The following is a 24436-nucleotide window of genomic DNA, read 5'->3' on the forward strand; positions in this document are numbered from 1 at the left end:
ATTTAAGAGAAAATAGAAAACTTCCAGGAGCCTGAGCGGTCTTGAAGCATGCAGTAGAGCTGAAGGTTTGAAAAGGGATCCTCAGGAATGTAGTTGACCTTGTAGTTTTTTTATTATTATTTTTTAAATAAATATCTGACGGTGGTGACGAATATGTGGGCCACATTTTGAGCAACCACAAAATAATAGTAAATATTGTTCAAAACCCATTGTTTGTAGTTTTTAATACATATTATGATGTACTCTTTCATGTGGTAAAGATATTATTCAATGAAATTATTGCTTTTTGTTGTTTTAATCAAGTTGAAATGATTATCTCCTGTCCGAGGACAACTGGTTTTGTAGGCCATGGGCCAACATATAATCATTAAATTGATAAAAATTTAAAATAAACCTATAAAAGAACCTTACAAATGTGCAAAGGACCCCCTGATTATGCCCTTGATTCTTTTTATTCATTAAAATGTTGTACATTTCCAGCAGAAATAGCATTTTTCTTAGTGGGACATGATTTATCCAAATTCCCAAGAATCAGTGAAATGTTCTCCTAACTGTGTGTCTGTATTCCCGTGTTGGTTGCAGGATGACCAGGTGGTTCTGCAGTGCACCGCCTCCGTCCTGAAGGAGCAGATCAAGCTGTGTCTGTCCTGCGAGGGCTTCGGGAACCGTCTCTGCTTCCTGGAAACCACATCCAACGCCCAGGTGAGACGCTGCAACTGCACTCACACCCATTCGTCTTTTATTTCACCTTGGGGCCGGACGTTTTTTTTTTTTTTTTTTTTTTTAAACACTTGTGATGTGCTTGTGTCTCGCAGAATGTGCCCCCAGACCTGGCCATATGTGCCTTCATCCTGGAGCAGTCTCTGTCGGTCCGTGCTCTGCAAGAGATGCTGGCCAACACGGTGGATTTGACTGAGGTAGGAGTCCGAAATTGGGGGGAAAGAAACACGTGATTTGGAGCGTGGGTTCAGGGTAGAGATGTTACATGTTTATGGTGGAGAGATGAGAGTTGGAGGAGGTGCTGTCGTGAAATATTGCATAGAAATGGAAAAGGTTACAGACATAAACATTGTGTTTATACAGAAATTTCCTCTGTCTTTTTCTGCTGCATTGAAATTAATCTTTTATTTCTTTGATGGTGTTTTTTATTTTTACCACTCCTACCCCCTGTCCTTCTCACCGTCACGATTTCCTCAAGGACGCAATTCTTTGAAAAACATCCCTTTTATATGACCAGTGCCCTTTTTTTTATATACAAAATGCCATAAATTCACAAAATATGGCTTATAAATGGAGTTTGTTGATGTAAATAGATTTGACACACAGTATTTATGTATGTTGACAAATCTGCCTTTCCTTGTATATTGTTTCCCTGTCCTGTCTTTTCCTATCCCTTTTATTAAACAGGTTAAATGTCATTACCACTCATAGAATAGAGCAGAATACACATTTATTATCCAGCCAATCTGTCTTTGATCTCACCAAATAAAATAAACCACATCACAATAAGACAAGTACAACAGTTTATTTCTTGGAACTGCATGTGACTTTTACAACAGCAATGCTTCGAACTGAACATAATACAGAAACAGCCAAAATACACACAGTGTAAAGTCAAACGGCAGTAACGACTACCGTATTTCCCCAATTAATCGCCCGGGCGTTTAATACGCAAATTCAACTTGGACCCCAGGCGTTTAAAAGAACCAGGCGGCTATTCGCTGCAGACCTTTATTTATTTTTGCACAGACCTGCACCAGGCCATTACTGTGATGACAGTTACTGTCCAACATATTTACAGTCGGTCGATTTAATATTACGGTACACCCTTTTTTCTAACGTTAGCTAGCGCTCTTATTTTGACAGAAAACGGAAGGGCCGCACAGTTATTGTGCGGCTAACTGTTTACTTCTGCAAAAATAAGGTGAGTAGCCTTATTTTGGGTTTACCTCAATATGATGCAAATAATCGCCCCGGCGGTTATTCGGGTGGGCGTTTAATACGCAAAATGGGTGCAGACCCCAGGCGTTTATAAGAACCAGGCGGCTATTTGTGGCCGGGCGATTAATTGGTGAAGTACGGTACTTTCTGTGCGTGTTCAGACAGGACACGATGAACGCTATTTAATCGCACATAACGCGTCGCGTGACCATGGAATCATTTATTTCCTCAATCGCGTCTATTGCGCGATGGACGCGTTGATGTGAACCCGCCCATTTTTTCCTGGGAAAAACATTTCTTCCCGCTATTTCTTTCTCTATCAGCTATGGCTGAGATAACCACCGTCGCTGCGCTGTACCTGCTGTGGAAGTCTGAAGCACGTTGGAAAGCTAAACGCCGTCGTATCTGGATTTAAATAGAAATAATGCTGTATGTATCCCCGAGTTCAGCCCGTGACGGCCCTGCAGCTGCTGCCTCTACCTGCTCCTGCTCCACCTGGAGTGGCCCTGCTCCTCCACTCTGATACCCCTTTTCCACCAAACCGGTTCCAGGGCTGGTTCTGACCGGTGCCTGACTTAGCACCAGTTCTTTGTTTTTCCACCGCCCAAGCACCGGCCACACTGGTTTTAAACCGGTTCCAAGCAAGCACCAACGGCGAGCAGGGGCTGAACAGGAGCCAGAGAAAGAACCGATGACGCGACCCACCACGTCTTTGGATGGCGGGGTTACAGACTCAAACGGGAACAGTGAACGCTATAAACGTAAAGCTAAACATACTCACTGTTTGTTCCGACCACGAATACGACGGGTAGCCGGCGATAATTGCGTTTTTCACCTCTGGACCACAATATAGGCTTGTAAAGACACGAGCAGTATTTGCATGGCTACGGTGGGTCATCCATGTTTGTTACTGTGATTCCGAGCGAGCGTCTCGCACACCCACGTGATCACGTTTTACGATGACGTCATGACGTGGCTCTGACTTGGCTCCGCTTGGCTGTTGGCCGGTGGAAAAGCAAACCGGTTCTTTGTTGGCACCAGTTAAGCACCGGCTCTAGCACCAGCACCGAACTAGCACCAGGTTCTTTTTGGTGGAAAAGAGGCATGTGAGGACTCCGCGGTCCCGTCGTCCTCGACCCCCCGAGCCATGTTGCTGCTGGTTTCCCTCGGGGTAACGAAGGGGTCGAGAAACGACAGGACCGCCTGTACCTCCACCTCTTCCCTGACCCTGCCGCTGATCCGCTCCTCCTCTCTCCCTCCTTCTTTCTCTCCTCCTCTCTCCCTCCTTCTTTCTCTCCCTGATGTAGGTGTCCCGCAGACTTTTCCATCTGCGGTGACACACATCCACTGAAAAGACGCACACACGTAGCGAGACAGATATGCCGGGTTAACGTTACCGCTAGCATGGTTAATAGTAAATTACATCCAATAGCTGCATAAGCAACGGACACATATTCACAAAACTTGTACAGGACACAGGTCGTGTCGTACAGCTCCGGCAGCCCGCACACGGCAACAATAATCTTGTCCTCCATTTTTCGATTTCCTTTGGCGGTTCTTGACATAGGTGACGTAGGGAGAATATCAACACTGATTGGCTATCGCATCAAAGCATCACGCAATATTCAATCAATCAATCAATCAATCAATCAATCAATCAATATCCTTTATTTAACCAGGTAAAAAGACTCATTGAGATTAAAATCTCTTTTTCAAGAGTGACGTGGCCACGAGGGCAGCATAAACAATGTTACAACAATAAATACAACAACAACAAACCAACAGCAGTCACACACTACAGCCAGCAACACAAATTACTTACAACATAAACTCAAGAACACATGACAGGTCAAAATAAATTAAAACGTTTCAGCACTAATTCAATTTGAAAAACAAGTACGTTGCCCGAGAGAACTGGTTTCCTGATCTTTTAAGATGGCCTGAAATTCCCCCAAAGTGAATTGCGTCAAAAGTTGAAATTTTTCAACTTGCACGATGACACGTTGGACACATCGCATCCAACGTGTCGCCCGGCCTGCAAAGACGCGTGTAATCGCGTCTTTGCATTGACTTTTAATGTAAACTTGAGGCGCGAATTTGCGTTATTGCGTCCTGTCTGAACACGCCATTACATGTCGAAGATCGATGTACAATCCACAATAAAAAATGATTAATGTAAATAATAATAATTATCTGACACACTGCAGGTCTGTCCCTGCAGTGCTTTATTAGCACCACACATGATGATTGTTAAGCCTATGTGAGCGCCGTGTATGTGCAACTTTTTCTTTTCCTTTGACTTTGTTGAAGTTTCTGTTTCATGTTGGTGTCACTGTTGGTTTTTTCTCTGACACTCCCCTCCCCTTCCCTTTCCTCCTCACTCTCTGCCAAGCAGGCAGTCGATTTGGACAAATGGGTATGTCTCTTAACACCTAACATATCTTATTTCTTGTAACATGTGTCCCACACCCAGCCAGCCAGGCATCTGTCCTCGCCCCCGCGCTCTTGCCCACTAGGTGTACTACTAAAACCAAATAGCGTTGTGCCATTCACACGTCTTGTTTTGTACCCGTTTACTCCTCACCTCTGAGGCGGTGAGCGCCCAATTCACCTGTCATTCATTTTTAACCTTATGTCGCTGCTGATATCCCAGCTCGGTCTCCAAGCAGACAAACACATCATCTTTAGAGCCACCCTTTGCAGTAAGCTGCCCTTTATCCATGCAATATCTGCATAGTTGCTGTTAAAGCTTATACTTGCAAAATTAATTAATTAAGGCTGTAATTAAAAGCCATTTATGTGCTGTTTTGTAATAAAGGCAGAGTTACACTGAAGGTTGCAGAGTTTTTATTTAAATCAAACTTTTTCCACAATAATAGATCTACCTTGAGTGTTAAAGAAGTTCAAGCACACAGTGTTACACAACATTAATTGGGGAGCTGCGGTGTTATAATTTGTTTGCACATTAATTTGCCTGTGATACCGATGTTTCACAGTCCATATCATCTCATGCACAAATATCACCCACCCGTTTACCTACACATCCCTAACATAACGGCGTATTACTTTATCGTGTGTGACATTGTTCATTTGGTTGAAACCCACGTCCTCCTTCAGTGTTATTTTATCATCTCAACCTTATTTCCATTTCCCTTTCATGTTTTGCCTCACACCGCCCCAAACCTGACACAAGGCATCCACTAACTTGCTTCTTTTAGAGTTAAAAAAAAAAAAAAAAAAAAAGCCCTAAAACAGCTTTTAGTGATGATCCTGGAATTTTTAGGTTGATATTTATGTTTAGTGGTGTATTTTTATTATACCATTAACTGGCCAAGACGATGACTCCAAAGCCGCATTGAGATATTTACAGTGCAGCTGCAGTGGAGTTTACAAATACATATTTAGGTTTTTAAATCCTGCACAGTGGATGTCAGGTTTTGGTGGCAGTCACTCACAGTTGTGAGGCTTCCTTTCCAAACTTGCCATTTTTCAGCAACATTCAACAATCAAACAGGGAGAAGTCTATCATATAAGAGGCACACAGACCAATTTCTCTACTGAGTAACTTCAGTAGACCTGAAGGCATCACAGCCACAGGACAATGCTGAGTTCTGATTAAAGGGTACAGCTCAAATTTTCTCAGCTTGGACAAACTCTCACTCACTCTTGCTCTTAGTGTGGTATTGCTATCATTGTCTCCACAGACATGTGTAATCCACAGCTATATAAGGCAAGCTTATCCTAATTCTCTGGGGGTTGTCAAAAGGCATTTTTGGAAATATATGAAATAAATAACAGAAATAGAAGTAGCTTAGAGGAGGCAGGTTGAGGGAAAATGGGTACAACATTAAAAAAAAAAAAAAAAAATCACAACATTTCAGCCCAGAATAATTCCAGAAATATATTTACCATCACAGATTGATGATTCATAACAGATTTTTCCTGTATTCACACAAAGCAGTCCGGGATTAGGATCAAGAAAGCATTGTTAGGATCTACAGACATTAATTATAGGGGTTCCCATTGGGCAGCGCACATCCCAGAGAGCTGGGCTGTTAGCAGCATTTCATCATCTGCATTAATAAGGCTGGTCTGTGCGGATCCTGGTCTCTGACGTGGAGCAGGAGGATCCAGGAGGGGAGAGAGAGCCTGGCCTTTCAGCAGTGGCAGGCTGCAGGAGGATGAGAATAGCATGGCATGCAGCCCAGCGGAGAGTCCCGTCTGCCTGCCTGTGTCAGGGTAGGGCATTAGGAGGATGGGGAAACCTGACACCCCAAGAGCTATGAACACACACATTTTGGAATACACACACACACACACACCCCACCTGTCTCAGCTGAGCCCAGTGCTAATGCAGTCTAGGGCTAATGGGCTGGTGCCACCTCTTGACATACCTGCTCCTGACCAATTGACTCATCCCAGTGGATTAGGTGAGCTTAACCCCAGAGACCTGTAGCCTTATCATCATCATCCTGTCAGTAGGACTAAGTGGTTGTTAAGGCCAATCTGTCCATAACTACAACAGTCATTTTGTTTCCTTGTTGCATCCTCGCTGGATGTTGAGAAAAGGTAGGACGGCGTCAACGTCGGTGTGCTTGTGTCTCTGTAATCTGTAGTGATTAGATTAGATTAGTTTGTTTCGCATTGTGTCCAACTCTGTGCGTTGTATTACTGCTGTTCCATGCTGTGGTCCATGTGGGTTATGATTTGTGGAAGTCGCCTAAATTCAGTCCCTTAATAAACCATATTTTTACCACTGATGTTGCTCATGTTGTTAGTTTCCTCGCATTTGCATATGAATTGATTCTTCCTCCTCCCGTTGTGCAAAATCTTACTCCATACTGGTGTATCTGTTTTGAAGAAAAAACAAAAACAAAACAAAAGAACTGTGGTCATTGTTCGATATTTCTGAGTCATGTAGGAGCCATTCTGTTACCACTTTGTCCACAGGACGCACTGTTCCTCATGACAGGGCTACCATGGTTTGTCATATTGTGCTGTCAATTTTGTTTTAGTGGTGGTGTTTTTTATTTATTTATTTATTTATTTTTATTTCAAATGGTGACTAAACTCTTCATACCACATGCACAGGTTTATTGCATCACAAATCTCTTAGGAGTCACAGTTGCTGCCATCATGGAGGTCCAGTGGAGAGCTAGCAAACACTACATATAGATAAATAATGCAGAACAGCCAGAATAGAAATGGAAAGATGGTGTGTGCTGGGAAAGGTTTTGCTGGTGTGTAGGTGTAGGTCACTTCTTGAATGTTATGTTCGAGCAAACAGACTCTTTTTCAGTTTGTTCCCAGATTTAGGCTCCTGTAGCACACAAAACTATCTTGTGTTGTTCCTATAGCGACAGCAAAGCAGCTTTCAGGCGAATTTAGCAAAGCAACCCCAACTAGTTTTTACAATGTTAGTGAAGAAAGCAGTGGCTATGAATATTTTTTTGTTTGCTAGCAACAGACTAGCAAACAATATTTTGCTAACACACACTATCTGGCTTAGCATTAAACACACAATAATTATTATTAATTAATAATTATTCTATTTCTATTGTAGTTTATTCTAATGTCACAACCAAGTTCTACATTTACAAACACAATCAGCTGTTCATAGCCAGCGTTAACTAAGGTGACCAGATTTATCAAATGAAATCCGGGGACATTTCAAGCTTTGAGGTTAAAAAAAAAAAATAAAATAAAATAAGTTATAGTCATGAAATAAAGAAACGGGGACAATTTTAGTTTCATTTATTTCAACCAAATAGACCAGCAAAAAAAAAAAACAAAAAAAAAAAACAGCATGTACCAAGAATGCATATTTTACATATTATTCTGATCATCTGATCAAAATAAACTACAGTATAAAAAGCAACAACGTGGCCCTTCATTGGTTCAATAATTAGCTATAGTTCAAAATAAAAGATGAATCAGCATCTCTATAGGCTGATATGAATTTCCCTGGTTGGGATCAATAAAGTATATCTATCTATCTATCTATCTATCTATGCTGTTGATACAGTAAAAACCTTGTCCCTTGCATGATGACTTATGTGGTCCTGGTTAGCGGCTGTAACTATGCCTGATGGAAATTAACTTCAGTGACAATAATACAAGCCAAAAAAAAAAAAAAAAAGGCGTGGCGAGTGTGTTCTGCTCGCTCGGGCTTCCTGCGCTCAACGAGACGTACCATTCATAATACGCTTAAATCGGGGACATTTCCGGAGGCAGTTTTTGCCGGGGACAGGTCATCCAAAACGGGGAGTGTCCCCGGAAACCGGAGACGTCTGGTCACCGTAGCGTTAACCAACCCGAGAGTGATGGACCTCCAATATGGCTGCCAGAGGGTGTGGTACATCACCTGAAAACCCTCCTTAGCTTTCCATTCAGATGAAGGGGGGGGGGGGGACTGGGTGTTTGTTTCTCCCTCTCAACCTCCTGTCCTTGTTCTGTGCTCCGTCTGATGACATGAAGGGTGTGCAGCATTGCTTCAGTTTGTTAGCCCTGTTGTCTCTCCCTCTCTAGTCATCCCAAGGCGGAGGCCATCGCACCCTCCTGTACGGCCACGCCATCCTGCTGAGGCACAACCACTCGGGCATGGTGAGACCGGCCTTCACCCTCCTGCTATCAGATAATATGCCAGCACATAGTCGGTGTTATTCATTGTTTTAAAAAAAGGCATTGTTCATTAGGTGGATTCAGGATTTCACAAGTTATCTTAATTATTTTGCATTCACAGATGTTTTCTTTTTCTGACTCAGCACAGGGTGGATTAATGCCAATGTTTTCAGTGTGACTCAGCCAAACATTTACCAGGGGTTGTAGCAGTGAGTTGGACAGCAGATTGAAATGGGAAGTAGATGTCTGGAAATCTCCTAATAATAATCCACTCTCTCCGCAGTACCTCAGCTGTTTGACCACGTCTCGGTCGCTCACAGACAAGCTGGCCTTTGACGTCGGGTTGCAAGAGGATTCTACAGGTAAAAGCTCATTTCACTCAAAGCGCATTTACCTCATAATTTGTTTTTAATGTTATTATGGTGTGCGGTTGTGTTGCTGATTGTTTTATTTGAGAGTTCTGTATTTTGCGGAGTTGGTTTTTAACAAACTACGCACATTAATGGAGTCAGCAGTGCAAATCTTCGCTTATATAAATCATTTATTTTACAGCACTTGGTAATTTGGTTGAGAAATGGCCCGTCCAAATATATTATTGCAGCTTACAGGTGGAGCGGACAGGGAGCAGATAGTGCCTTGCACAAGGAGACTTTGACAGGACAAGTGGCTGTCCTCAGACCAGTGGTTTTCAAACTGGAGTCTAGGCACTGCCAGGTGACCATGAGGGGTTTCCAGAGGGCCCTCAGTAAAATGAGGAATCGCTGAAGTTCACTATAATTTAAAAAATTAGAGATTATGTTGTACAAAAAAACAAACAAAAAAAAACAAAAAACATCTGAACACTTAAATACTTAACATAAACCAAAATGTCTATTTTTTATAATGGTTCAGAGGGCAAAATCACAGGTGCTTCTTCTTCTTCTTCTTCTTCTTCTTCTTCTTCTTCTTCTTCTTCTTCTTCCTTTCCCTACTGGTGGCTGACATCTTGCAGGTGAGGCATGTTGGTGGACCATCCATCCAGCATCCAAGCAGAGGTCAGAAGGTGAAAAGGTCAGGGTGGGAGATGACCTCATCCTGGTCAGCGTGTCATCTGAGAGATACCTGGTGAGACTCTGAGCCCTCCCTCATATTTTCCTGTTAAGCAGATTGGGATTGTGGGATCGGGTGTGGATTGAGCTAACCTCCCTGTTCCCCCCCGTCCTCTTGTCCTGTGTCTCTGTCTCTGTCTTCAGCACTTGTCGTACGCCAGTGGAGATCTGATGGTGGACGCCTCCTTCATGCAGACTCTATGGAACATGAATCCCGTTTGCTCTGGGTGTGAACTGGCTGAGGGTACAAACCTGATGCACTCACAATTCACTGTAAAACCACCCATACTGTACACAGAAAGCAAACGTAACAAACGGTTAATTACTCAAATTGTGTGGTTGAGTACAATTTTACAGTTTACTTTTAAGTGTTATTTCCATTTTGTGAGACTAAACTTTTATTCCAATACATTTCATCAGGACATTTTGCATTTTTTTTTTTACTCTATTGCATTTATCTAACAGCTGGAGTTTTACATGCAAAACATACAATAAGCTCATAAAATATGATGCATTGTTAATGTTTAGACCATCCAACAGAATATGGTAGTAACACAGATCTACCTGAACCAGCTATTAGGGATGGGATGATAAATCAAAATTAAATGGATCACAATACCAAAAAAAAAAAAAAAAAAAAAAAAAATTACAGTATCTTGGAGCAGACAAATGAGTCACGATATTTTATATTTTATTTTTATTTTTATTTTATTTATTTTATTTTAATTTATTGTATTTTATTTTATTTATTGACTTGCACATCATAATTTCATCTGCGGTCCATTATGTGATATTATTCACTAATTATCATATGTAATATTATTCATTAATTATATTAATTACATTATTTGCACTTAATTAATTAAATTTCTAATTTGTTTGCATTCAAGCCAGTCCCTTTTCTAGAAGGATTTATGTTTCAGGAAACACAAAACTTTGTATTTGTATCTATTACACTGCATCTGGTATTTTATTGCCCCATCGATATAGCATTAAAATACTTGCTGCAAGTTAATCCGTCAATAATTTAACACAATGCAGAATGGATACTTTTATTTATTTATTTATTTTACTGAAGTATGTTTTACTTTACTTTAAACAAAAATTTAAACCCATGGTTGCATGAATGAAATATTTATTTCATTATCATTATATTGCGGCTTTTAACGGTTGTGCACCCCTACAAACACACTCACAACTCTCTCTCCTCTTGCTCTCTCTCTCTCTCTCTCCCTCTCTCTTTCTCTCTCCCTCTCTCTCTCTCTCTCTCTTTCACACACACACACACACACACACACACACACACACTTATCATCTTGTGTGTTCCCCCTCTCAGGGTATCTGACAGGAGGTCACGTTCTCAGGTTGTTCCATGGCCACATGGACGAGTGTCTGGCCATCGCTACTCCAGAAGAGGGCGAGGAAAAGCGCAGGTGAGAGAAAGAGGAGCTCAGAGCTGTAAAACATCCTGTCACTGAGCTGCTGTATGATTCAAACTGTGCGTCTGCCTTTCTCCACAGGATGGCTCATTATGAAGGCGGTGCTGTGTGCAGTCAGGCCCGATCACTGTGGAGGCTGGAGCCTCTGAGAATCAGGTGATGGTCTCCTGGTGATGGTGTTAATATTGTCACTAAAGTAATGATGAAAATGCTCATTGCTTTTTTTAGTTAGTCAGTGTTGATTTTGAGGTGTTGAAATATTCAAGTCGAGCCCCATGCTCAAGCTCCTGTGTTTAGCTTGGTTTATTGATTCTTGCTATCTCACTTTACTTCTGAGACTGTATAGACTTTTTGGATTATTTACCACAGCAACATTGAGCATAATTTTTCTTCATTTTAATACTGATGAATATATGAAATAAATTTAAAATCACTGCAGGGAGATGATTACCAGCAGCAGTGATGTGTTGGTAAATAAAAGACAGGTTGACCATGGCCTCCAGTAACAGCAACCAATAAAACAGGAATCAGTTTTACTTTTAATTCATGCTTTTTCCCCAGCACCCTTATCCTCATGTAACTTGCATCAGTTTGATATTATTCAGCATGCCGCAGGCAACGAAGTTCATATTATAAAGATGTAAGCTTAAAAATTGTGGCTAAAAGATTTTAGGTCTCGTTCTATTCATGAGACCAAGAGATCTTGTAGAGCCGCTGAGAAAAAATGGAGGAAAACTGGATCAGTAGTCCACAACAATATTAGAGTAGTGGTGTGGCTGCAGTCAAAAAGTGGATGAGTAATAACTTCCTGAAACGAAATGCTGAAAGTTTATAAAATTAGTCACTATTAAACTAGTTTTTTGTTATGTCCAATCACATACATACATCGCCTGAAGGAGCCCTTCATTCCTACTTCATACTCCTTCATCAGCCCCTTGATGTGAATGTCTGTGCAGTTGAAGAGACAGCTGCTCTTTAACTGTCAGCTGTGTTATTTGAAATCACTGAAATCATTTGCAAAAACAAAAAATTAAATTAAAAAATGGTGTGAAAATCAACACTGTGTCAAACTCCTTTGATTGGAGTGGTTTATCGTTTCTTGCTATCTCACTTTACCTGAGAGACTGTATCAGAGTTTTCATAGTTTTGTAGTTTTCATTAGTTTATATATATATATATATACACATACATATATATATATATACACATACATACATATATATATATATATATATATATATATATATATATATATATATATATATATATATATATATATATATATATATATATATGTATATATATATACACATATATATTAAGATATAATATATAAGATATAATATATAAGATATAGAATATAATCCAAGCACAGCACTTTGTGAAGGCAGCTGACTCACAGTCTTTCCAGTCTCAGTAAACATCAGCAGTCTTGTAAATACACAGTATCGTCAAGTCTAGTTTTTAATTTGTATTTCACTTAACTAAAATGTTTTTTTCACACTCAGTTTTATTTTTTAGTATCATTTTAGTCAACTATAATAACCTTAAACTACATACTCTTTGTGGAACTATATGGAGTGTTTTTTTCTTTTTCTTCTTCCTGCCTGTAGTTGGAGTGGTAGCCACATGAAGTGGGGTCAGTCATTCCGGGTTCGCCACATCACCACAGGCCGGTACCTGTGTCTGGATGAGGAGAGAGGCCTGTTGGTGGTCGACCCAGAGAAGGCCAACACCAAGCAGTCTGCCTTCTGCTTCCGTGTGTCAAAGGTCAGAAACACATTTTGAGTCTCCTTTTGCTCATAATTTGATCACGATCCTCTGGCTTGTGCCTCTCTCGTTTATACCTGTCGTTACGTCTTTCCTCATCCACCTCTCTGCCCTCCTGTCTTTCCTCCTGGTTCCCCTGAGCAGGAGAAGGTGGAGGTGGCTCAAAAGCGTGACGTTGAGGGTATGGGCATACCAGAGATAAAGTACGGAGAGTCCATGTGCTTCGTCCAGCATGTGTCTACAGGCCTGTGGCTCACCTATGCTGCCCTGGATGCCAAAGCTGCTCGCCTTGGCACGATGAAGAGGAAGGTACCGCCTTATAATCTTGTAATATAGCAGTAATACCCAAGAGACGGTCCTATAATGTGACTATTGGTACAGTGTATCGCATTAGGTATGAGTTGCAGCATACAATGCCAACAGGTACTATCTTCTACAGCAGTTAAAAGTGCATCAGTCCGACTGAAAAGTGTTCCTCAAAGCAGTTACCTGTGTGGAAATAACCAAAAAGAACACAGAACAAAAAGGATCGCTGTCAGATCACCACTGCCAGGGTTCTGGTTAGGAGTTTGCATAGCAACCAAGCTGTGCTAGTTAGCTGAGCTTTGTGGAAATGATCAGCACAGTTGGGAGATGACTTTGCTTGGTTGAAGCTGTTTTCTTTTTATAGGCAACAATTACAAAGATAGGTAATAATAAAGAATATGCAAAGATGTCTGCACATTATTGGCAATTGTTTGAGATACAGTAGGACTTCTTAAACCTTTTTATCCCATCACATATATAAGAAATGGATTCTTGTCTTTGGACCCAGGACAAGATAAATGCACTAGTATGAGCTATCAGAAAACAAACAAACAAACAAAAAAAAACTAGAATCTAATTTACATTTTGACCCATAGTTTAAGAAACAGTGATAGTTAATATTGTTGGATAATTAGTTGATGTGATCTATACCACATTTGTCCCTTCTGTGTCTCCAGGCCATTCTACACCAGGAGGGCCACATGGACGATGCCCTGACGGTGTCCCGCTCCCAGACTGAGGAGTCTCAGGCTGCCCGCATGATCTACAGCAGCACAGGCCTCTTCAGGCAGTTCATCAAGTAAGACTGCAAATCTGTTATCTCATCCCATATGAGTTACACCGCACGAGCCTGATGTCTCATAGGTTTTGTCATCTAATCATATATAGCACGTGTGTGTCAGACATGACAGAGTTTCACAATATTAGTATTCAGCTTTAAAGGTGTGATTTGTTGCATTTTAACGTTGTAAATCATCACCACATTAATTTTTAGATATTAGGATGGTTACTAAAAACAAATGAGCACACTGCTGAGAAGTTGGAGCAGAAGCTTTCAGGGCTTCTCACAATGGCAGATGGTGGAATGAATGAATCACATAATTTGGGTTTTATTCTTCTCATTGCTCTTCAGAATGAACACAGAGCAATATCAGTGACTGGGGTGGGTGGGTGGGGGGAGCAGTGGGGTTTATGGGATAATGGTTTTAATTTGGGTTTTATTTGTAGATTGCAATTGCAATAGCATATGTTTAACTGGAAAATGTCCATCTATCCTGAGAAATAACTGCCTGGTTTGATTTCCAGTCAAAATAGATGTGAATATCACAATGCTCGGGTTACATTTTACATAATACATAATACAAATACATATACATAATAAAAAGTGAAACAGAATGAAAGAAAAACTCCAGCAGAGACAAAAAATCCCAGGTGAATTGTAAAAAAACATCTTACTTTGAAAGAAAATAAAGTAAAAATCAATATGGCAAATAGAAGTAAAATCTTGTTGATCTGTTTGTGTCCATCCAGGGGTTTGGATTCTCTGAGTGCGAAGAACAAAGCCCCTGGGACTTTGTCTTTGCCTCTGGAGGGGGTGATCCTCTCTCTGCAGGACCTCATTTTCTACTTCCGTCCTCCTGAGGAGGAACTGGAGCACGAGGAGAAGCAGACCAAGCTACGCTCCCTCCGCAACAGGCAGAACCTCTTTCAAGAGGAGGTAATCTGCATGCAGCCGGCACAGTCTCACACCCTCAGAGCATCTATTGATTTTCCACTCTGCTCTGAACGCTGAAGTAAATAAACCATGCAAAGGCAAACTTGTATGTCTGACAGTGTTAAAACATCTTATTACCACCGACAGGTGTTTTCATCCCTTTCTTTTTTAAATGATTCTTCCTTTAAACACGCACACACATACACATTCAAACACAAATGCACACTCACACACACGTTGTAGTTTTATAATGTGGTTAAATGGTGATTATGGTGAGTGTCATGCAATTAATGCTAATGCTATAGGGATGCCACTTTACAATGAGACTACCCATGTAAAGTGTTTATGAATGATTTATAATAAGGTTATTAATTAGACTGTAAATACTATAAATCATTAATAAACAATTATATACAAGTTATAACAGTTTTCATACATTGATGCAGGCTTGCTATTTGGCAAGATTAAATAAAGTAAAGTAAGCTAAGCAACAAGCCAGATCTGAGATTTCTCTGAATAGATGGAGTGTAGCAGTAACTTGATCTTGCCTAGTACTGAGACTGCATCGATGTATGAAAACTGTGGTAGAACTTGTTTATAATTATTTATTAATGATTTATATTCAATTATTTAAAGTGTTTGCAACCTAATTAAAAACCTAATTATAAATATACCTACTACTTATTAATTAATGGTTTGTGCATGGTTTAACATTTCTGGTGCTCCAGGTGCTCTGTGTCACCCTGTTTCTGCTGTCACCCTCAGGGCATGATCACCATTGTTCTGGAGTGTATTGACCGGCTGAACGTGTACAACACTGCCGCTCACTTCTCCGAGTTTGCTGGAGAGGAGGCTGCAGAGTCCTGGAAGGAGATTGTCAACTTGCTTTATGAGCTGCTGGGTACGAAAATCACTTTCTGAACTTCTGAAAATACATATCAATGAAATGCTGTTTATGCTGCATCATGTAACTGTTGTTTCCGTCTGTGTGCCTCCACTGAACAGCCTCTCTAATCAGAGGGAACCGCTCTAATTGTGCGTTATTCTGTGACAACCTGGACTGGCTGGTCAGCAAGCTGGACCGTCTGGAGGCCTCCTCGGGTACAGGACCTTTCTCCGTTTATTCGCCCTCCACTGCTTACTGTCCAGAATTGATTTTCACGTTTTACTCAATGCATTTACGGCTTGGCTAGGTCCAGCTATCAGCTGCATCGCAGGTTTGTAAAATGTTATGAGCTGAGGTGCAGTGTGAAATCCTTAGGCATGAGTCCTCTGGCCATCCCAACTTCTAGGCTGAAGGCCAAAGGAAATTTGGCTCTTTAAATTGCTGCCTGCAGCCTGCCACACCTCTACTTTTTGACATTTTTTATTTTACTGGGTTTATTTTTTATTGTATTTTTGTCTATAGATCACATTATAAATGCTTTAAAAAGTATTGTGCAAATCTAATTTACGATATTCCACCACCACTCATGCTCCATCTCTTCACATATAGGTATTCTGGAGGTGCTGTACTGTGTGCTAATTGAAAGCCCTGAGGTTCTGAACATCATCCAGGAGAACCACATCAAATCCATCATCTCTCTTCTGGACAAACATGGACGGAACCACAAGGTGCGTGTTTTCTACCTGTCAGCAACGTGGTGGGAAATTAACATGAGTCTTCCAGCCAAATGCTGGCAAAATTTGGCTATGGCTGGTATGTTTCTCTATTTCACAGTCACTTTTTTAGAGGGTAATTTGGAATTTTACTGCATCCTAAAATCATAATCACCTCTTAAAAAACAGATCACGGTGCAGATACATTTTGGAGTTCCATTAACCTTTGAGGCGAGTTAATGAAAATGTAAATCGTCTGCTCTGATCAAGATAATGTGATACTGTGATTCTTACAGCTTCCGACCATATCCGCAATTTCTGTTGTTGTCCTCTTTCCAGGTCTTGGACGTCTTGCGCTCTCTTTGTGTGTGTAACGGTGTGGCTGTTAGGTCCAATCAGAACCTCATCACTGAAAACCTGCTGCCAGGTCGAGACCTCCTGCTTCAGACCAACATTGTAAACTACGTGACCAGGTAGTTAAGCCCTTCAAGTTCAAGTTTATATATAGCCCTGAATCCCTTTTACAGTCTCAAAATGCTTCACTGGCCCTTTGAGACTATAGAAAAGAAAACAATATGCCCTGACTTGAACCTTCATGGTGGACAAGAAAAAACTCCCAACAGTCAACAGGAGAAAAGAAATGGAAGAAATCTTGGGAAGGACCACAGAGATCACATGTAATCCACAGAAATTTTGGCACATACAGCAAAAGAAAAAGATCAAACAAGCACACAAAGCATATGAAGTCCAGTCACCTGGCAAATTCTGATATAGTTTGGCTGCAGCTGCTCTATAAAACACCTTCTCTGTAAAATTATATTTTTCTGCCAATACTGGGAAGGTTTTGGGAAGTCATCAGTCGCCCTGACCAGTTGCCTGAATGACTGACTTTTTTCCTTTTTTGTGTTTAGTGTGAGGCCCAACATCTTTCTGGGCACATGTGAGGGGTCCACACAGTATAAGAAGTGGTACTTTGAGGTGATGGTAGACTATGTGGAGCCCTTTGTGACGGCACAGGCCACTCACCTGCGTGTGGGCTGGGCTCTGACCGAGGGCTACAGCCCCTATCCTGGAGGAGGAGAGGGCTGGGGAGGCAACGGCGTGGGAGACGACCTCTACTCCTATGGCTTCGATGGCCTGCATCTGTGGTCAGGTAGGATGGTATTAGGATAATCCCAATCTGTTGATCATATTCCAGTCATGTTTTGTGCCCTCTCTCTATGACATCCTCTCCTGTCTGCCCTTCAGGAACTGTCGCTCGCCAGGTGGCTTCACCGAGTCAGCACACCTTGGCTGCTGATGATGTTGTCAGCTGCTGTCTGGATCTCAGTGTGCCCAGCATCTCCTTCCGAATCAACGGCCACCCAGTCCAGGGCATGTTTGAAAACTTCAATGTGGATGGCCTCTTCTTCCCTGTCATCAGCTTCTCCGCTGGAGTCAAGTGAGTGCATTAGCACTAATAACACCATTCTCATATTTGTTACTACCACATGGAGAATGACAAATGAGTTGCTCAGCTGTTATGCTTGTTTAAAGCAGCTCTGTCACTTAATCTCTTAAAATGAAAAGGATTCTAATTTGGAGCCCACCAACTGTTATGCCAAAAAAAAAAAAAAAAAAAAAATCCCTTAACTTTATACTTCAGTGATTAATTGGGCTACAAATAGTCCTTGTTTCTTCAGAAAAAAATATGCTGTTGTGAAGATTATAAATGACCATTTTTATATCAGGAATTGTCTTTTTCAGTTTCTTTAAATTCATCTTTCAACCCCTTTAAATCCTCTCACTAAACCTTCGGGGACACCTGTCCTCCCAGGATTAATACCAGTGGCTTACACCCGCTGTGTTTAATGATCCTTCACAGTGCTGACAGGGGCTAATGGTGAACTGACTGATGAGAGCCTGGCAGAAACATTAGCCTGGGATCTGGCAGAGATACTAAATCGATGTTCTTTTATTATGAGTCTTAGAGAGATCAAGGCAAAGTCCCCATTAAAGACTTGAGTAGTCTATAAATGGCCCTTTGTCAAATAGATAAAGACTAAGACTTTACTGGATTTTTGTCACGTCAGGGCTCGCTTCCTTCTGGGTGGTCGTCATGGAGATTTCAAGTTCATGCCCCCGCCTGGTTATGCCCCATGCTATGAGGCTTTGCTGCCCAAAGACAGGATGCGCATTGAACCAATCAAGGAGTACAAGCACGACTTTAACGGCGTCCGCAACTTGCTGGGTCCCACCCTGTCCCTGACCCACACGTCCTTCACGCCATGCCCTGTGGACACCGTTCAGGTAAAACCCTCTGAGCAAACAAACACCTCAAAGTGTGTATGCACCATATGAACAAAATATGCACTAAATTGCTGACTTGTCTTTGTTGTGCAGATTGTATTGCCACCCCACTTGGAGCGTATCCGTGAGAAGCTGGCGGAGAATATCCATGAGCTGTGGGCAGTCACTCGCATCGAGCAGGGCTGGACCTATGGGACTGTGAGTATGGAGTCAGCATTGCAATACAGAAGTTAGTGAATTGCAGCTGGATAGAGGATATCGATTTGGCAGACAGATTTGGAGCTCCACAGTAAAATACGGGTTCTATTTCGTATGGCTATATATTAATTCTACAAAACAAAATCATTTCTTGAGGTTAATTATTAAATATTTGTTTATTAATGATGGCCCATGTAAAAGTGTTATCATTTTATGAAGCAAAAGACTGAAAGCACCTTCTGCTCCCTAAAAACCACCATAATTTTAATTCTATGGGATCAGCGTCAGCTATAGTGAACATAATCAATACAGTGATAATATTTAAAGCACACTGAAAGCCAAATACTAATTTTGTTCTCCTTGACCTGAAAATTTGGGACGGGTTGCCTTTTCACATTTTTTTAATATGCCTTTGTATTTTGGGTTTAGCACTCCCATTGTTGTAGAATCCCACTGTTGAAGCAGAACCTTCTTTTCCAACATATCTCAAGCCTCTGGTGTAAGAGCAGGGTTGTATTTGACTCACTTTTTGCTGAAATAAGTTTTTGTTATATGAAGGGAAACAAAGTGAGAATTCAAGGGAAAGTGTAATGATTTTTTTTTTTCTGAATAATGTATTTAGAGAGATGCTAGACTCTCACCACATACAATTTTGGCATTTATGGCCATTGTATCTTGACCTTGACCTTTGATTGAAAAATCAAATGTGATTACAGCAAAAACAGTTAAAAGAGATGTTTGTTTCAGGAGGTTACAGTTTACTCACCGTTTAATTTACCTCTACATCACTGCAACATTAACCCACCATTATCTTCCCCAACAGTTCAGGGATGACAACAAGAAGCTCCATCCCTGTTTGGTGGATTTCCAGAGTCTCCCTGAGCCAGAGAGGAACTACAACCTGCAGATGTCTGGAGAAACCCTCAAGTGAGTTTTGATGGAGGCTCCACTGAAGGATTGGAGATGGATTTAAACTGGAGGATCACATGAAGTTTGCTGTGTTGGGCATGGATTTTAACGCCTGTGTCCCTGTTATCCCGTAGGACTCTCCTGGCTCTGGGTTGCCATGTTGGCATGGGTGACGAGAAAGCAGAGGAGAACCTCAAGAAGATCAAGCTACCAAAGACGTATGGCAACAGTGCTGTTTTTATCTGTTTGTACTTAATGTCTTCCCTCTGTTCCCAGTTTATCTCAGTGTATGTCTGCCTCTCCTGTAGCTATGTGATGACTAGTGGATACAAGCCTGCCCCCCTGGACCTGAGCCATGTCAAGCTGACACCCAACCAGAACCAGCTGGTAGAGAAGCTGGCAGAAAATGGGCATAACGTGTGGGCAAGGGACCGGGTCCGGCAAGGTTGGACCTACAGTATTGTGCAGGTAACTGTTTTTGCATATATTTACCATTTACCAAAGGACTGGGCTAAGACTCTGTCCTTCATTTCCATTTTCTGTGATGTCTGTATGATTCTAATTGATTTTCATCACCCAAACTATTTGTATGTCACCAGACAGGTAATTTATAGTTGTGTTATACAGTATAATACAACTGAGGACAAGTATTGGCTTTTTGGAATACCTTTTCAGTGTTTTTTACAAGTAAGTCTTTGGTAGAGCAGCAAGCAGCAGCAAGGAAGTTATACCAAAAGACACAATTTTTACAATTTTTTTTTCTCTCTTCAGTGATTATGATACTATGTTTGTTTCCTTTCCTCAGGACATCTTGAATAAGCGTAACCCTCGTCTGGTACCGTACAACCTGCTGGATGAGAGAACCAAGAAGACCAACCGAGACAGTGTTAACAACGCTGTCCGCACCCTCATTGGCTATGGCTACAACATTGAGCCACCAGATCAGGAAAGCAGTACGTTTCTTCAGTCACTTTGGTCATTATTATGCTCCTCACATGCAAGGACTACACACAGAATACACACAGGTCACAATGGTTTTACTTCACTTAGAAATTTTGCAGTATCTTCAGGTCTTGTCTCTTGTTCCCCTTGCCATTCAGCTGGCCATGGCCTTGAGAACACTCGTGGGGACAAGGTGCGAATCTTCAGGGCAGAGAGGTCGTACGCCGTCACCCAGGGAAAGTGGTACTTTGAATTTGAGGCAGTGACCACGGGTGAGATGAGAGTGGGCTGGGCCCGTCCTAATGTCCGCGCCGACACCGAGCTGGGAGCAGATGAACTTGCCTACGTCTTCAACGGCAATAAGGTTAGTCCACACTTTCTACGCAGGGTTGCCTTTTTTCATTAGAAGTCACTGCTAAGATCAGGTCAACTAAAGTTTGTGTTTAGACAAACTGGATATAGGCTAGACCAAGATAAAGTCAAAGACTGAGATCAGAGCAAACTTATTCAAAAATCATGATCAGCTTAGACAATAAACAGTGAGCAGATTCTTTCCAAACACAAAAACAGTGTTTTTAATATTTTCTGAAAGATGGACAGATATTGATCTGCCTAAAGTCTCTGCTGCACTTCTTTGTACCTATTAAACACTGAACGGATCAATTTGCAGAAGCTGAACAACCATCACATACGCAGGTTTATTTAGGTGAAATAGATTTGTTAATGCTCAGTAGAATTTCATAGTTTTTTGATCGAGACAAATGCAAGTTAAAATAGCCACAAGACTGAGGCAAGTCAAACATATCTGTCATATCTAATACTGGATGTCTTTTTTGCTGAATATCTTTTTTGACCATGTGCTCATGAATGCGTTCATATTTGATATTTAACCTAATCCAGGCCCAGCGTTGGCACATTGGCAATGAGCCGTTTGGTCGTCAGTGGCAGTCTGGTGATGTGGTCGGCTGTATGATCGACCTGACTGAGATGAACATCATGTTCACCCTTAATGGAGAGATGCTGATCAGTGACTCAGGGTCCGAGATGGCTTTCAAGGACATTGAAGTCGGGGATGGTAAGAACACAGCCGTTTTTCTTCATTGGATTACCATTACATAAACTCTAAACTTTCTGTAACCTTTTCTACTGCACCACTAGTGTGAAATAACAGGACGTGTACACAACATTTAGAAATTACCTTTTGCTAATTGCTTGCATTACTCTTTCCTCATGGTTCCCCCTCAGGTTTCATCCCAGTGTGCACTCTGGGCCTGTCTCAGGTAGGAAGGATCAATCTTGGTCAGAATGTCAGCAGCCTGCGCTACTTCGCCATCTGTGGCCTGCAGGAAGGCTTTGAACCCTTCGCCATCAACATGAAACGAGACATCACCATGTGGTTCAGTAAAAGCCTGCCCCAGTTTGTGCCTGTACCCACTGATCACAACCACATCGAGGTACCTAATCAATAGTTACAATCAACAGTCAATCAACTAGTGTAAAATATTCTTCCCCATTTTCATATCTGTCTTCATTTCATTGAAATAATAACTTTTAGATAGTGGCAGTACTTGCACTTAAGTGTCCAATTAACCAATGAACCAAGCGTGCAGTTTGTACCAGGTGATTTACTGATGTTTAACCGTCCTGTTTGCAGGTGTCCCGTGTGGATGGGACGGTGGACAGTGCCCCATGCCTGAAGCTGACCCACAAGACCTTCGGCTCCCAGAACGCCAACACTGATATGCTGTTCTTCAGACTCAGCATGCCTGTGCAGTTCTACGAGACCTTCAAGGTCACGGCAGGCACCACCCCGCTCACCCGAGCCCTTACCATCCCGGAGGAGGAGGTGGTAGTGGTGGAGCCTGACTCAGAGTTTGAAGTGCTGAAGAAGTCTGCCAGCCGTAAGGAGCAGGAGGAGGAGAAGAAGGAGCCATCTGTTCCTAAAGAAGTCTCGGTAGAGAACGAGAAGGACACTATGTCGGAGAAGGGCAAGAAGAAAGGGTGAGTAATGTGTGTCAGGTTGTTATTCAAGAAAGGAGAAGTCTTTCGTAGGCTTAAAACTGCACAAGGCAAGATTGCTTTATAAAAATACACACACTGTATCATCCTTGGTCACAAAGCAGACATGCAACTGACACTATAGATTTGCTTGATTTTACTGTTGAGTATGGTCACTGCACCACCCACAGGAAGAGAGGAATTAAAACTTAAGAGTGAATTACAAACTGCCTGCTAAACAGCAGAGTGAATGCTCTGTCTGGAGAAAGCTGGACTCATCGACATTTTTTTTCCCTGTGTCTCATTCCTGTGGTGTCTTTTGGTATAAAGCAATCACTGACTGGGTAAATAAATACAGAGGTGAATGTAACTAATTACATTTACTCATGTTACTGTAATTGAGTAGCTTTTTTGTGTCCTTCAGTTGGTAATAAGCACACTTTTGCTTGAGTTTTGTCCTTCACTACATTTTAAATCACATCCATTATAGAGAAGAAATGATCAGTGACACGTGGTTGAACCTTTCACGATGAACAGTCAGCCAAAATGAGATGAGGAATCTGGTTCTACTTTGTTTGTTCAACTTTTTGTCATTTCCAAATTTCCAATACAAGGTGAGTTGGCCTAGCGATGAGAACCTTGTAAACTCAACCATCATATTATGTGCTTAGTTCACATTTGTCAGCTGAGTTTACATGGTTCTCACTGTACTCAACCCTCAGCAATTTTGCATAATAAGAAGAACCGTGTTCTCGCCTCCTTTTATAACTGCATGGAAAAGATTACACCTAACACAGTTATTGTTTTGCAAAAGTAACTCGGTAACTTTTACTTTGTGTCCTGTGGGTGCCAGATTCTTCTCCAAGGCGAAGAAGGCCGCTATGACGCCTCTTGCCCCTCCTCCCGCCCCTCCCACCGTGCCTCGTTTGGTGGAGGATGTGGTCCCCGATGACAGAGACGACCCTGAGATCATCCTCAGCACCACCACTGTGAGCTCAATACAACGTTCTCCTAATATCTCATTTACCTCATACACATCAAAATGATCACTCTAGCTGGACAGGGTTTATTTAATTTGCGTCACACTATTCAAGGCGATGGATGAAAAATGATCTAGAAGCAGTGTGTCCACAGGCGTTACAGGTCATATCACAGCTGTGATATTTGACATGAATTTTACTTAGTTGGCAGCACCATGCAGCTCTAGTATTTCTGGATAATTCTAGATTTTTTCTTTTTTTTTTCTTGATAAATTTTCAATTTGGAACACACTCTATAGAATGTTCTATTTCTCACGTTTCACTTCTCAAATGATAGGTTCTTATACTATCACTGTTATTTCATCATTTATTTTTTATTACTGTTATTTTATTTTCTTTATTTTCTGTCATTTTCTATTTTCAGTATTACTATTCTGTGAGGATCTTTGCTGGGCAAGAGCCTTCTGGTGTTTGGATTGGCTGGGTCACGCCTGACTACCACCAGTATGATCCGACCTTTGACCTGAGCAAAGTGCGCAATGTCACCGTAACTGTAGGTGATGACAAAGGCAACATATTCAACAGGTCAGTCTTTAGTTCACATAAACGGAGATAATCTAATTTATTGCAATGGTGACACAT

The 24436-nt window shown here is 41.5% G+C and overlaps 1 protein-coding gene across 1 annotated transcript in view; it reads left to right on the forward strand.

The window, feature by feature from the left end:
- Positions 1-24436, forward strand: part of ryr1b (ryanodine receptor 1b (skeletal)) — a 101851-nt gene that overhangs the window by 20737 nt on the left and 56678 nt on the right. The window contains exons 2-32 of the mRNA XM_030066435.1: positions 583-702; positions 816-917; positions 4337-4357; positions 8470-8544; positions 8846-8924; positions 9554-9666; positions 9795-9894; positions 10987-11083; positions 11171-11245; positions 12703-12859; positions 13004-13168; positions 13843-13964; positions 14696-14882; positions 15645-15780; positions 15885-15980; positions 16375-16493; positions 16818-16951; positions 17390-17631; positions 17727-17919; positions 18551-18767; positions 18861-18965; positions 19789-19892; positions 20009-20092; positions 20183-20342; positions 20680-20827; positions 20975-21180; positions 21717-21891; positions 22062-22270; positions 22471-22817; positions 23668-23803; positions 24219-24379. Coding sequence (XP_029922295.1) covers positions 583-702; positions 816-917; positions 4337-4357; positions 8470-8544; positions 8846-8924; positions 9554-9666; positions 9795-9894; positions 10987-11083; positions 11171-11245; positions 12703-12859; positions 13004-13168; positions 13843-13964; positions 14696-14882; positions 15645-15780; positions 15885-15980; positions 16375-16493; positions 16818-16951; positions 17390-17631; positions 17727-17919; positions 18551-18767; positions 18861-18965; positions 19789-19892; positions 20009-20092; positions 20183-20342; positions 20680-20827; positions 20975-21180; positions 21717-21891; positions 22062-22270; positions 22471-22817; positions 23668-23803; positions 24219-24379 — 4385 coding nt within the window. The remainder of the gene's footprint in view (positions 1-582; positions 703-815; positions 918-4336; positions 4358-8469; positions 8545-8845; positions 8925-9553; positions 9667-9794; positions 9895-10986; positions 11084-11170; positions 11246-12702; positions 12860-13003; positions 13169-13842; positions 13965-14695; positions 14883-15644; positions 15781-15884; positions 15981-16374; positions 16494-16817; positions 16952-17389; positions 17632-17726; positions 17920-18550; positions 18768-18860; positions 18966-19788; positions 19893-20008; positions 20093-20182; positions 20343-20679; positions 20828-20974; positions 21181-21716; positions 21892-22061; positions 22271-22470; positions 22818-23667; positions 23804-24218; positions 24380-24436) is intronic.

The sequence above is a fragment of the Myripristis murdjan genome, chromosome 13 (genome assembly GCF_902150065.1).
Source record: "Myripristis murdjan chromosome 13, fMyrMur1.1, whole genome shotgun sequence".
Lineage (NCBI taxonomy): Eukaryota > Metazoa > Chordata > Actinopteri > Holocentriformes > Holocentridae > Myripristis > Myripristis murdjan.